Below are 13,196 nucleotides of genomic sequence, written 5' to 3' on the forward strand. Positions count from 1 at the left end.
TTTCCTACAAACACGCACCTCAGCCTTGCGGATGTTCTCTTTGGTATCCTCTATCTTCAGCTCCAGATCAAGCCGGCCCTGCTCTGTTTGAGGAACTCCCAGTGTCTCACATTCCTCCAGGCTCTAATGGCAGACACACACACACACACACTTAAATCTCACAGACTAAAATCACATCTGGTTTTCAAAGATGATCTGAACCGAGATCAACAACTAGTATGTGTGTGGACTCACTCTCTTGTAGTGGACAATGTTCTTGTGTTCTCGGGCCATTCTGGTTGCCCATTTCCTGGCCTCCTTGTTCAGACTGTGTTCCTCTGTCAGGCTCCCTGTGTCTATCTCCAACTTACGACTCTACCACCCACCCACCCACCCACACACACACACACACACACACACACACCCACACATAGTTACCATGGAGATAAGAAGAACACAACCCTCTTCCTAAGCGGTTACCATGGAAATTATGGAATGTGATTCTAATATCCTAAATAAAGAGTCCGCTACATCAAGTACCCCTGGACACAGCTACCTAGCAACCACACCATGTACCCCTGTATACAGCTACCGAGCAACCACACCAAGTTAGCCCTGGATACAGCTATCAAGCAACCACACCATGTACAGTACCACTGGAAACAGCTATTTAACAACCACACCAAGTAATCCTGGATACAGCTACCTAGCAACCACACCATGTACCCCTGTATACAGCTACCGAGCAACCACACCAAGTTAGCCCTGGATACAGCTACCTAGCAACCACACCAAGTACCCCTGGACACAGCTACCTAGCAACCACACCAATTACCCCTGGATACAGCTACCTAGCAACCACACTAAGTGCCCCTGGATACAGATACCTAGCAACCACACCAAGTACCCCTGGATACAGCTACCTAGCAACCACACCAAGTAAAAGTACCCCTGGACACAGCTACCTAGCAACCACACCAAGTACCCCTGGATACAGCTACCTAGCAACCACACCAAGTACCCCTGGATACAGCTACCTAGCAACCACACCAAGTACAAGTACCCCTGGACACAGCTACCTAGCAACCACACCAGGTTTCCCCTGGATACAGCTACCTAGTAACCACACCAAGTTACCCCTGGATACAGCTACCTAGCAACCACACCAAGTACCTCTGGACACAGCTATCTAGCAACCACACCATGTACAGTACCCCTGGATACAGCTATCTAGCAACCACACCATGTACAGTACCCCTGGATACAGCAACCTAGCAACCACACAATTTACCCCTGGATACAGCTACCTAGCAACCACACCATGTACAGTACCCCTGGATACAGCTACCTAGCAACCACCCCATGTACCCCTGGATACAGCTACCTAGCAACCACACCATGTACAGTACCTCTGGATACAGCTACCTAGCAACCACACCAAGTACAGTACAACTCTATTCGAAGCAGCTTTAGAACCCCCCTCTCACACACATACACCAGAGAACTATATACAATAATTAGGTTTGAACTGCTGCTAGGTGGCTCCCGAGTGGCACAGGGGTCTAAGGTACTGCATCTCAGTGCTTGAGAAGTCATTACAGACACCCTGGGTCGATTCCAGGCTGTATGACAACCGGCTGTGATTGGGAGAGAAATAGATTGATTTGAAATGGAGGGAGAGAAGAGAGAGAAATAGATTGATTTGAAACAGAGGGAGAAGAGAGAGAAATAGATTGATTTGAAACAGAGGGAGAGAAGAGAGAGAAATAGATTGATTTGAAACAGAGGGAGAGAAAAGAGAGAAATAGATTGATTTGAAACAGAGGGAGAGAAAAGAGAGAAATAGATTGATTTGAAACAGAGGGAGTGAAAAGAGACAGACTGATTTGAAATGGAGAGAGAATAAAAAGCCTCTATTGTTTGTCTTAAGATAACAGAGAAAACCTGCGTCTGCTGTGCAGTTCTAACACAATCTGCCTGGTACAGGCAGGGGGCTATCAAAACCACATGGAAAAGTACTGCATGTGTGTGTGAGAATGTGTGTGTGTGTACGTTCCTGTGTGAGCATGTGTGCAGCAGATGTCTGTGTGTCTTCCCAATGGAGCCCCTCACTTCATAGCCTAGTAACACATATCCAAGTCCCCTTTCTACACTGCATTAACACACAACCATTCAGCATCAACGTCAGACCCCCTCACCTCAAACTGTCACCTCAAACCCACAACGGTCTATTTAAGGAACAGAAAACATAATTGGATAAGGAGGCTATTGTGCAATCGTGTGTAATTTTAATTACCTGTACAATTCACATCAGCTACAAATAGCAGATTGTTCTTAATATGTTGGACAGTAGCAGCATAATCATATCATTGTATGTGTGAATGGGACTTATTATACAGTAGTTGGTTAGGTAGCACAAGGGTCAGGCTCAGTTAAAAGGCCTACTGTAGGTTACCTAGAGGAATGGGCCACTGCCAGTACAATAACTAGAACTACTTCCTGTTCTAGCAGAGACTACACACCACTGGTGGTCATGGTCCAACAACCGTGGTCTTGGTGGTAACAGCTCTTCAACAGCATGCTAATTAATCAACGGCCATGACGGTTAACCGACCGTCATGGTTCAACAGCCATCGGCCATGACAGCATGTGATGGGTAGTATGTAACGGTCATGACACAACAGCAGCAGTCATGTTGAGGCCATGTTCATGTTTATGGTTACTGGAAAACAGCCATGTTCATGTTTATGGTTACTGGAAAACATGGTTATAGTGGAACAGCCATGGTTGTGGTTATAGTGGAACAGCCATGGTTGTGGTTATAGTTATAGTGGAACAGCCATGGTTATAGTTATAGTGGAACAGCCATGGTTGTGGTTATAGTTATAGTGGAACAGCCATGGTTGTGGTTATAGTTATAGTGGAACAGCCATGGTTGTGGATATAGTTGTAGTGGAACAGCCATGGTTGTGGTTATAGTTGTAGTGGAACAGCCATGGTTGTGGTTATAGTGGAACAGACATGGTTGTGGTTATAGTTGTAGTGGAACAGCCATGGTTGTGGTTATAGTTATAGTGGAACAGCCATGGTTGTGGTTATAGTTGTAGTGGAACAGCCATGGGTGTGGTTATAGTGGAACAGCCATGGTTGTGGTTATAGTTATAGTTGAACAGCCATGGTTGTGGTTATAGTTGTAGTTGAACAGCCATGGTTGTGGTTATAGTTGTAGTGGAACAGCCATGGTTGTGGTTATAGTTATAGTTGAACAGCCATGGTTGTGGTTATAGTTGTAGTGGAACAGCCATGGTTGTGGTTATAGTTGTAGTTGAACAGCCATGGTTGTGGTTATAGTTGTAGTTGAACAGCCATGGTTGTGGTTATAGTTGTAGTGGAACAGCCATGGTTGTGGTTATAGTTATAGTTGAACAGCCATGGTTGTGGTTATAGTTGTAGTGGAACAGCCATGGTTGTGGTTATAGTTATAGTGGAACAGCCATGGTTGTGGTTATAGTTGTAGTTGAACAGCCATGGTTGTGGTTATAGTTGTAGTTGAACAGCCATGGTTGTGGTTATAGTTGTAGTGGAACAGCCATGGTTGTGGTTATAGTTATAGTTGAACAGCCATGGTTGTGGTTATAGTTGTAGTGGAACAGCCATGGTTGTGGTTATAGTTATAGTGGAACAGCCATGGTTGTGGTTATAGTTGTAGTGGAACAGCCATGGTTGTGGTTATAGTTGTAGTTGAACAGCCATGGTTGTGGTTATAGTTGTAGTGGAACAGCCATGGTTGTGGTTATAGTTATAGTGGAACAGCCATGGTTGTGGTTATAGTTATAGTGGAACAGCCATGGTTGTGGTTATAGTTGTAGTGGAACAGCCATGGTTGTGGTTATAGTTATAGTGGAACAGCCATGGTTGTGGTTATAGTTGTAGTGGAACAGCCATGGGTGTGGTTATAGTGGAACAGCCATGGTTGTGGTTATAGTTGTAGTGGAACAGCCATGGTTGTGGTTATAGTCATAGTTGAACAGCCATGGTTGTGGTTATAGTTGTAGTGGAACAGCCATGGTTGTGATTATAGTTGTAGTTGAACAGCCATGGTTGTGGTTATAGTTGTAGTTGAACAGCCATGGTTGTGGTTATAGTTGTAGTTGAACAGCCATGGTTATAGTTGTAGTTGAACAGCCATGGTTGTGGTTATAGTTGTAGTTGAACAGCCATGGTTATAGTTGTAGTTGAACAGCCATGGTTGTGGTTATAGTTGTAGTGGAACAGCCATGGTTGTGGTTATAGTTGTAGTGGAACAGCCATGGTTGTGGTTATAGTTGTAGTTGAACAGCCATGGTTATAGTTGTAGTTGAACAGCCATGGTTGTGGTTATAGTTGTAGTGGAACAGCCATGGTTGTGGTTATAGTTGTAGTTGAACAGCCATGGTTGTGGTTATAGTGGAACAGCCATGGTTGTGGTTATAGTTGTAGTGGAACAGCCATGGTTGTGGTTATAGTTGTAGTTGAACAGCCATGGTTGTGGTTATAGTTGTAGTTGAACAGCCATGGTTGTGGTTATAGTTATAGTGGAACAGCCATGGTTATAGTTATAGTGGAACAGCCATGGTTGTGGTTATAGTTATAGTGGAACAGCCATGGTTGTGGTTATAGTTATAGTGGAACAGCCATGGTTATAGTTGTAGTGGAACAGCCATGGTTGTGGTTATAGTTATAGTGGAACAGCCATGGTTGTGGTTATAGTGGAAAAGCCATGGTTGTGGTTATAGTTGTAGTTGAACAGCCATGGTTGTGGTTATAGTTATAGTGGAACAGCCATGGTTGTGGTTATAGTTATAGTGGAACAGCCATGGTTGTGGTTATAGTTATAGTGGAACAGCCATGGTTGTGGTTATAGTGGAAAAGCCATGGTTGTGGTTATAGTTGTAGTGGAACAGCCATGGTTATAGTTGTAGTTGTAGTGGAACAGCCATGGTTGTGGTTATAGTTATAGTGGAACAGCCATGGTTGTGGTTATAGTTGTAGTGGAACAGCCATGGTTGTGGTTATAGTTGTAGTGGAACAGCCATGGTTGTGATTATAGTTGTAGTTGAACAGCCATGGTTGTGGTTATAGTTGTAGTTGAACAGCCATGGTTGTGGTTATAGTTGTAGTTGAACAGCCATGGTTATAGTTGTAGTTGAACAGCCATGGTTGTGGTTATAGTTGTAGTTGAACAGCCATGGTTATAGTTGTAGTTGAACAGCCATGGTTGTGGTTATAGTTGTAGTGGAACAGCCATGGTTGTGGTTATAGTTGTAGTTGAACAGCCATGGTTATAGTTGTAGTTGAACAGCCATGGTTGTGGTTATAGTTGTAGTGGAACAGCCATGGTTGTGGTTATAGTTGTAGTTGAACAGCCATGGTTGTGGTTATAGTGGAACAGCCATGGTTGTGGTTATAGTTGTAGTGGAACAGCCATGGTTGTGGTTATAGTTGTAGTTGAACAGCCATGGTTGTGGTTATAGTTGTAGTTGAACAGCCATGGTTGTGGTTATAGTTATAGTGGAACAGCCATGGTTATAGTTATAGTGGAACAGCCATGGTTGTGGTTATAGTTATAGTGGAACAGCCATGGTTGTGGTTATAGTTATAGTGGAACAGCCATGGTTATAGTTGTAGTGGAACAGCCATGGTTGTGGTTATAGTTATAGTGGAACAGCCATGGTTGTGGTTATAGTGGAAAAGCCATGGTTGTGGTTATAGTTGTAGTTGAACAGCCATGGTTGTGGTTATAGTTATAGTGGAACAGCCATGGTTGTGGTTATAGTTATAGTGGAACAGCCATGGTTGTGGTTATAGTTATAGTGGAACAGCCATGGTTGTGGTTATAGTGGAAAAGCCATGGTTGTGGTTATAGTTGTAGTGGAACAGCCATGGTTATAGTTGTAGTTGTAGTGGAACAGCCATGGTTGTGGTTATAGTTATAGTGGAACAGCCATGGTTGTGGTTATAGTTGTAGTGGAACAGCCATGGTTGTGGTTATAGTTGTAGTGGAACAGCCATGGTTGTGGTTATAGTTATAGTGGAACAGCCATGGTTGTGGTTATAGTGGAACAGCCATGGTTGTGGTTATAGTTGTAGTGGAACAGCCATGGTTGTGGTTATAGTTGTAGTGGAACAGCCATGGTTATAGTTATAGGGCGGCAGGGTAGCCTAGTGGTTAGAGCGTTGGACTAGTAACCGGAAGGTTGTGAGTTCAAACCCCCGAGCTGACAAGGTACAAACCTGTCGTTCTGCCCCTGAACAGGCAGTTAACCCACTGTTCCCAGGCCGTCATTGAAAATAAGAATTTGTTCTTAACTGACTTGCCTGGTTAAATAAAGGTAAAAATAAAAAAATTCAAAAATAGTGGAACAGCCATGGTTGTGGTTATAGTTGTAGTTGAACAGCCATGGTTGTGGTTATAGTTGTAGTTGAACAGCCATGGTTGTGGTTATAGTTGTAGTTGAACAGCCATGGTTGTGGTTATAGTTATAGTGGAACAGCCATGGTTGTGGTTATAGTGGAACAGCCATGGTTGTGGTTATAGTTATAGTGGAACAGCCATGGTTGTGGTTATAGTTGTAGTTGAACAGCCATGGTTGTGGTTATAGTTGTAGTGGAACAGCCATGGTTGTGATTATAGTTGTAGTGGAACAGCCATGGTTGTGGTTATAGTTGTAGTTGAACAGCCATGGTTGTGGTTATAGTTGTAGTTGAACAGCCATGGTTGTGGTTATAGTTATAGTGGAACAGCCATGGTTGTGGTTATAGTTATAGTTGAACAGCCATGGTTGTGGTTATAGTTATAGTGGAATAGCCATGGTTGTGGTTATAGTTGTAGTGGAACAGCCATGGTTATAGTTGTAGTTGTAGTGGAACAGCCATGGTTGTGGTTATAGTTATAGTGGAACAGCCATGGTTGTGGTTATAGTTATAGTGGAACAGCCATGGTTGTGGTTATAGTTGTAGTGGAACAGCCATGGTTGTGGTTATAGTTGTAGTGGAACAGCCATGGTTGTGGTTATAGTTATAGTGGAACAGCCATGGTTGTGGTTATAGTGGAACAGCCATGGTTGTGGTTATAGTTGTAGTGGAACAGCCATGGTTGTGGTTATAGTTGTAGTGGAACAGCCATGGTTATAGTTATAGGGCGGCAGGGTAGCCTAGTGGTTAGAGCGTTGGACTAGTAACCGGAAGGTTGTGAGTTCAAACCCCCGAGCTGACAAGGTACAAACCTGTCGTTCTGCCCCTGAACAGGCAGTTAACCCACTGTTCCCAGGCCGTCATTGAAAATAAGAATTTGTTCTTAACTGACTTGCCTGGTTAAATAAAGGTAAAAATAAAAAATTTCAAAAATAGTGGAACAGCCATGGTTGTGGTTATAGTTGTAGTTGAACAGCCATGGTTGTGGTTATAGTTGTAGTTGAACAGCCATGGTTGTGGTTATAGTTGTAGTTGAACAGCCATGGTTGTGGTTATAGTTATAGTGGAACAGCCATGGTTGTGGTTATAGTGGAACAGCCATGGTTGTGGTTATAGTTATAGTGGAACAGCCATGGTTGTGGTTATAGTTGTAGTTGAACAGCCATGGTTGTGGTTATAGTTGTAGTGGAACAGCCATGGTTGTGATTATAGTTGTAGTGGAACAGCCATGGTTGTGGTTATAGTTGTAGTTGAACAGCCATGGTTGTGGTTATAGTTGTAGTTGAACAGCCATGGTTGTGGTTATAGTTATAGTGGAACAGCCATGGTTGTGGTTATAGTTATAGTTGAACAGCCATGGTTGTGGTTATAGTTATAGTGGAATAGCCATGGTTGTGGTTATAGTTGTAGTTGAACAGCCATGGTTGTGGTTATAGTTATAGTTGAACAGCCATGGTTGTGGTTATAGTTGTAGTTGAACAGTCATGGTTGTGGTTATAGTTGTAGTGGAACAGCCATGGTTGTGGTTATAGTTATAGTGGAACAGCCATGGTTATAGTTATAGTGGAACAGCCATGGTTATAGTTATAGTGGAACAGCCATGGTTGTGGTTATAGTTATAGTGGAACAGCCATGGTTGTGGTTATAGTTATAGTGGAACAGCCATGGTTATAGTTGTAGTGGAACAGCCATGGTTGTGGTTATAGTTATAGTGGAACAGCCATGGTTGTGGTTATAGTGGAACAGCCATGGTTATAGTTGTAGTGGAACAGCCATGGTTATAGTTGTAGTTGAACAGCCATGGTTGTGGTTATAGTTATAGTGGAACAGCCATGGTTGTGGTTAAAGTTATAGTGGAACAGCCATGGTTGTGGTTATAGTTGTAGTTGAACAGCCATGGTTGTGGTTATAGTTATAGTGGAGCAGCCATGGTTATAGTTATAGTGGAACAGCCATGGTTATAGTTATAGTGGAACAGCCATGGTTGTGGTTATAGTTATAGTGGAACAGCCATGGTTGTGGTTATAGTTATGGTGGAACAGCCATGGTTATAGTTGTAGTGGAACAGCCATGGTTGTGGTTATAGTTATAGTGGAACAGCCATGGTTGTGGTTATAGTTGTAGTGGAACAGCCATGGTTGTGGTTATAGTTATAGTGGAACAGCCATGGTTGTGGTTATAGTTATAGTGGAACAGCCATGGTTGTGGTTATAGTGGAACAGCCATGGTTGTGGTTATAGTTATAGTGAAACAGCCATGGTTGTGGTTATAGTTGTAGTTGAACAGCCATGGTTGTGGTGATAGTTGTAGTGGAACAGCCATGGTTGTGGTTATAGTTGTAGTGGAACAGCCATGGTTGTGGTTATAGTTGTAGTGGAACAGCCATGGTTGTGGTTATAGTTATAGTGGAACAGCCATGGTTGTGGTTATAGTTGTAGTGGAACAGCCATGGTTGTGGTTATAGTTGTAGTGGAACAGCCATGGTTGTGGTTATAGTTATAGTGGAACAGCCATGGTTGTGGTTATAGTGGAACAGCCATGGTTGTGGTTATAGTTGTAGTGGAACAGCCATGGTTGTGGTTATAGTTGTAGTGGAACAGCCATGGTTGTGGTTATAGTTGTAGTGGAACAGCCATGGTTGTGGTTATAGTTGTAGTGGAACAGCCATGGTTGTGGTTATAGTTATAGTGGAACAGCCATGGTTGTGGTTATAGTGGAACAGCCATGGTTGTGGTTATAGTTATAGTGGAACAGCCATGGTTGTGGTTATAGTTGTAGTTGAACAGCCATGGTTGTGGTGATAGTTGTAGTGGAACAGCCATGGTTGTGGTTATAGTTGTAGTGGAACAGCCATGGTTGTGGTTATAGTTGTAGTTGAACAGCCATGGTTGTGGTTATAGTTATAGTGGAACAGCCATGGTTGTGGTTATAGTTATAGTTGAACAGCCATGGTTGTGGTTATAGTGGAACAGCCATGGTTGTGGTTATAGTTGTAGTTGAACAGCCATGGTTGTGGTTATAGGGGCGGCAGGGTAGCCTAGTGGTTAGAGCGTTGGACTAGTAACCGGAAGGTTGTGAGTTCAAACCCCCGAGCTGACAAGGTACAAATCTGTCGTTCTGCCCCTGAACAGGCAGTTAACCCACTGTTCCCAGGCCGTCATTGAAAATAAGAATTTGTTCTTAACTGACTTGCCTGGTTAAATAAAGGTAAAATAAAAAAAATAAAAAAAATAGTTGTAGTGGAACAGCCATGGTTGTGGTTATAGTTATAGTTGAACAGCCATGGTTGTGGTTATAGTTGTAGTTGAACAGCCATGGTTGTGGTTATAGTTGTAGTTGAACAGCCATGGTTGTGGTTATAGTTATAGTGGAACAGCCATGGTTGTGGTTATAGTGGAACAGCCATGGTTGTGGTTATAGTTATAGTGGAACAGCCATGGTTGTGGTTATAGTTGTAGTTGAACAGCCATGGTTGTGGTTATAGTTGTAGTGGAACAGCCATGGTTGTGATTATAGTTGTAGTGGAACAGCCATGGTTGTGGTTATAGTTGTAGTTGAACAGCCATGGTTGTGGTTATAGTTGTAGTTGAACAGCCATGGTTGTGGTTATAGTTATAGTGGAACAGCCATGGTTGTGGTTATAGTTATAGTTGAACAGCCATGGTTGTGGTTATAGTTATAGTGGAATAGCCATGGTTGTGGTTATAGTTGTAGTTGAACAGCCATGGTTGTGGTTATAGTTATAGTTGAACAGCCATGGTTGTGGTTATAGTTGTAGTTGAACAGTCATGGTTGTGGTTATAGTTGTAGTGGAACAGCCATGGTTGTGGTTATAGTTATAGTGGAACAGCCATGGTTATAGTTATAGTGGAACAGCCATGGTTATAGTTATAGTGGAACAGCCATGGTTGTGGTTATAGTTATAGTGGAACAGCCATGGTTGTGGTTATAGTTATAGTGGAACAGCCATGGTTATAGTTGTAGTGGAACAGCCATGGTTGTGGTTATAGTTATAGTGGAACAGCCATGGTTGTGGTTATAGTGGAACAGCCATGGTTATAGTTGTAGTGGAACAGCCATGGTTATAGTTGTAGTTGAACAGCCATGGTTGTGGTTATAGTTATAGTGGAACAGCCATGGTTGTGGTTAAAGTTATAGTGGAACAGCCATGGTTGTGGTTATAGTTGTAGTTGAACAGCCATGGTTGTGGTTATAGTTATAGTGGAGCAGCCATGGTTATAGTTATAGTGGAACAGCCATGGTTATAGTTATAGTGGAACAGCCATGGTTGTGGTTATAGTTATAGTGGAACAGCCATGGTTGTGGTTATAGTTATGGTGGAACAGCCATGGTTATAGTTGTAGTGGAACAGCCATGGTTGTGGTTATAGTTATAGTGGAACAGCCATGGTTGTGGTTATAGTTGTAGTGGAACAGCCATGGTTGTGGTTATAGTTATAGTGGAACAGCCATGGTTGTGGTTATAGTTATAGTGGAACAGCCATGGTTGTGGTTATAGTGGAACAGCCATGGTTGTGGTTATAGTTATAGTGAAACAGCCATGGTTGTGGTTATAGTTGTAGTTGAACAGCCATGGTTGTGGTGATAGTTGTAGTGGAACAGCCATGGTTGTGGTTATAGTTGTAGTGGAACAGCCATGGTTGTGGTTATAGTTGTAGTGGAACAGCCATGGTTGTGGTTATAGTTATAGTGGAACAGCCATGGTTGTGGTTATAGTTGTAGTGGAACAGCCATGGTTGTGGTTATAGTTGTAGTGGAACAGCCATGGTTGTGGTTATAGTTATAGTGGAACAGCCATGGTTGTGGTTATAGTGGAACAGCCATGGTTGTGGTTATAGTTGTAGTGGAACAGCCATGGTTGTGGTTATAGTTGTAGTGGAACAGCCATGGTTGTGGTTATAGTTGTAGTGGAACAGCCATGGTTGTGGTTATAGTTGTAGTGGAACAGCCATGGTTGTGGTTATAGTTATAGTGGAACAGCCATGGTTGTGGTTATAGTGGAACAGCCATGGTTGTGGTTATAGTTATAGTGGAACAGCCATGGTTGTGGTTATAGTTGTAGTTGAACAGCCATGGTTGTGGTGATAGTTGTAGTGGAACAGCCATGGTTGTGGTTATAGTTGTAGTGGAACAGCCATGGTTGTGGTTATAGTTGTAGTTGAACAGCCATGGTTGTGGTTATAGTTATAGTGGAACAGCCATGGTTGTGGTTATAGTTATAGTTGAACAGCCATGGTTGTGGTTATAGTGGAACAGCCATGGTTGTGGTTATAGTTGTAGTTGAACAGCCATGGTTGTGGTTATAGGGGCGGCAGGGTAGCCTAGTGGTTAGAGCGTTGGACTAGTAACCGGAAGGTTGTGAGTTCAAACCCCCGAGCTGACAAGGTACAAATCTGTCGTTCTGCCCCTGAACAGGCAGTTAACCCACTGTTCCCAGGCCGTCATTGAAAATAAGAATTTGTTCTTAACTGACTTGCCTGGTTAAATAAAGGTAAAATAAAAAAAATAAAAAAAATAGTTGTAGTGGAACAGCCATGGTTGTGGTTATAGTTATAGTTGAACAGCCATGGTTGTGGTTATAGTTGTAGTTGAACAGCCATGGTTGTGGTTATAGTTGTAGTTGAACAGCCATGGTTGTGGTTATAGTTGTAGTGGAACAGCCATGGTTGTGGTTATAGTTGTAGTTGAAGTTGTAGTTATAGTTATAGTTATAGTTATAGTTGTAGTTGTAGTTGAACAGCCATGGTTGTGGTTATAGTTGTAGTGGAACAGCCATGGTTGTGGTTATAGTTGTAGTTGATAAGCCATGGTTGTGGTTATAGTTATAGTGGAACAGCCATGGTTATAGTTATAGTGGAACAGCCATGGTTATAGTTATAGTGGAACAGCCATGGTTGTGGTTATAGTTATAGTGGAACAGCCATGGTTGTGGTTATAGTTATAGTGGAACAGCCATGGTTATAGTTGTAGTGGAACAGCCATGGTTGTGGTTATAGTTATAGTGGAACAGCCATGGTTGTGGTTATAGTGGAACAGCCATGGTTATAGTTGTAGTTGAACAGCCATGGTTGTGGTTATAGTTATAGTGGAACAGCCATGGTTGTGGTTAAAGTTATAGTGGAACAGCCATGGTTGTGGTTATAGTTGTAGTTGAACAGCCATGGTTGTGGTTATAGTTATAGTTGAACAGCCATGGTTATAGTTATAGTGGAACAGCCATGGTTGTGGTTATAGTTGTAGTTGAACAGCCATGGTTGTGGTTATAGTTATAGTGGAGCAGCCATGGTTATAGTTATAGTGGAACAGCCATGGTTATAGTTATAGTGGAACAGCCATGGTTGTGGTTATAGTTATAGTGGAACAGCCATGGTTGTGGTTATAGTTATGGTGGAACAGCCATGGTTATAGTTGTAGTGGAACAGCCATGGTTGTGGTTATAGTTATAGTGGAACAGCCATGGTTGTGGTTATAGTGGAACAGCCATGGTTGTGGTTATAGTTGTAGTGGAACAGCCATGGTTATAGTTGTAGTTGAACAGCCATGGTTGTGGTTATAGTTATAGTGGAACAGCCATGGTTGTGGTTAAAGTTATAGTGGAACAGCCATGGTTGTGGTTATAGTTGTAGTTGAACAGCCATGGTTGTGGTTATAGTTGTAGTGGAACAGCCATGGTTGTGGTTATAGTTATAGTGGAACAGCCATGGTTGTGGTTATAGTGGAACAGCCATGGTTGTGGTTATAGTT

At 42.6% G+C, this 13,196-nt stretch overlaps 1 protein-coding gene across 1 annotated transcript in view; it reads right to left on the reverse strand.

Annotated features, from left to right (window-relative positions):
• The window catches only part of LOC110512371 (F-BAR and double SH3 domains protein 2), a 117,818-nt gene that overhangs the window by 22,581 nt on the left and 82,041 nt on the right, over positions 1–13,196 (reverse strand). Inside the window, 2 exon segments of the mRNA XM_090223895.1 lie at positions 19–123; positions 235–354. Coding sequence (XP_090080021.1) covers positions 19–123; positions 235–354 — 225 coding nt within the window.

Source organism: Oncorhynchus mykiss, chromosome 27 (assembly GCF_057628025.1).
Source record: "Oncorhynchus mykiss isolate SJ-2025 chromosome 27, ASM5762802v1, whole genome shotgun sequence".
NCBI lineage: Eukaryota > Metazoa > Chordata > Actinopteri > Salmoniformes > Salmonidae > Oncorhynchus > Oncorhynchus mykiss.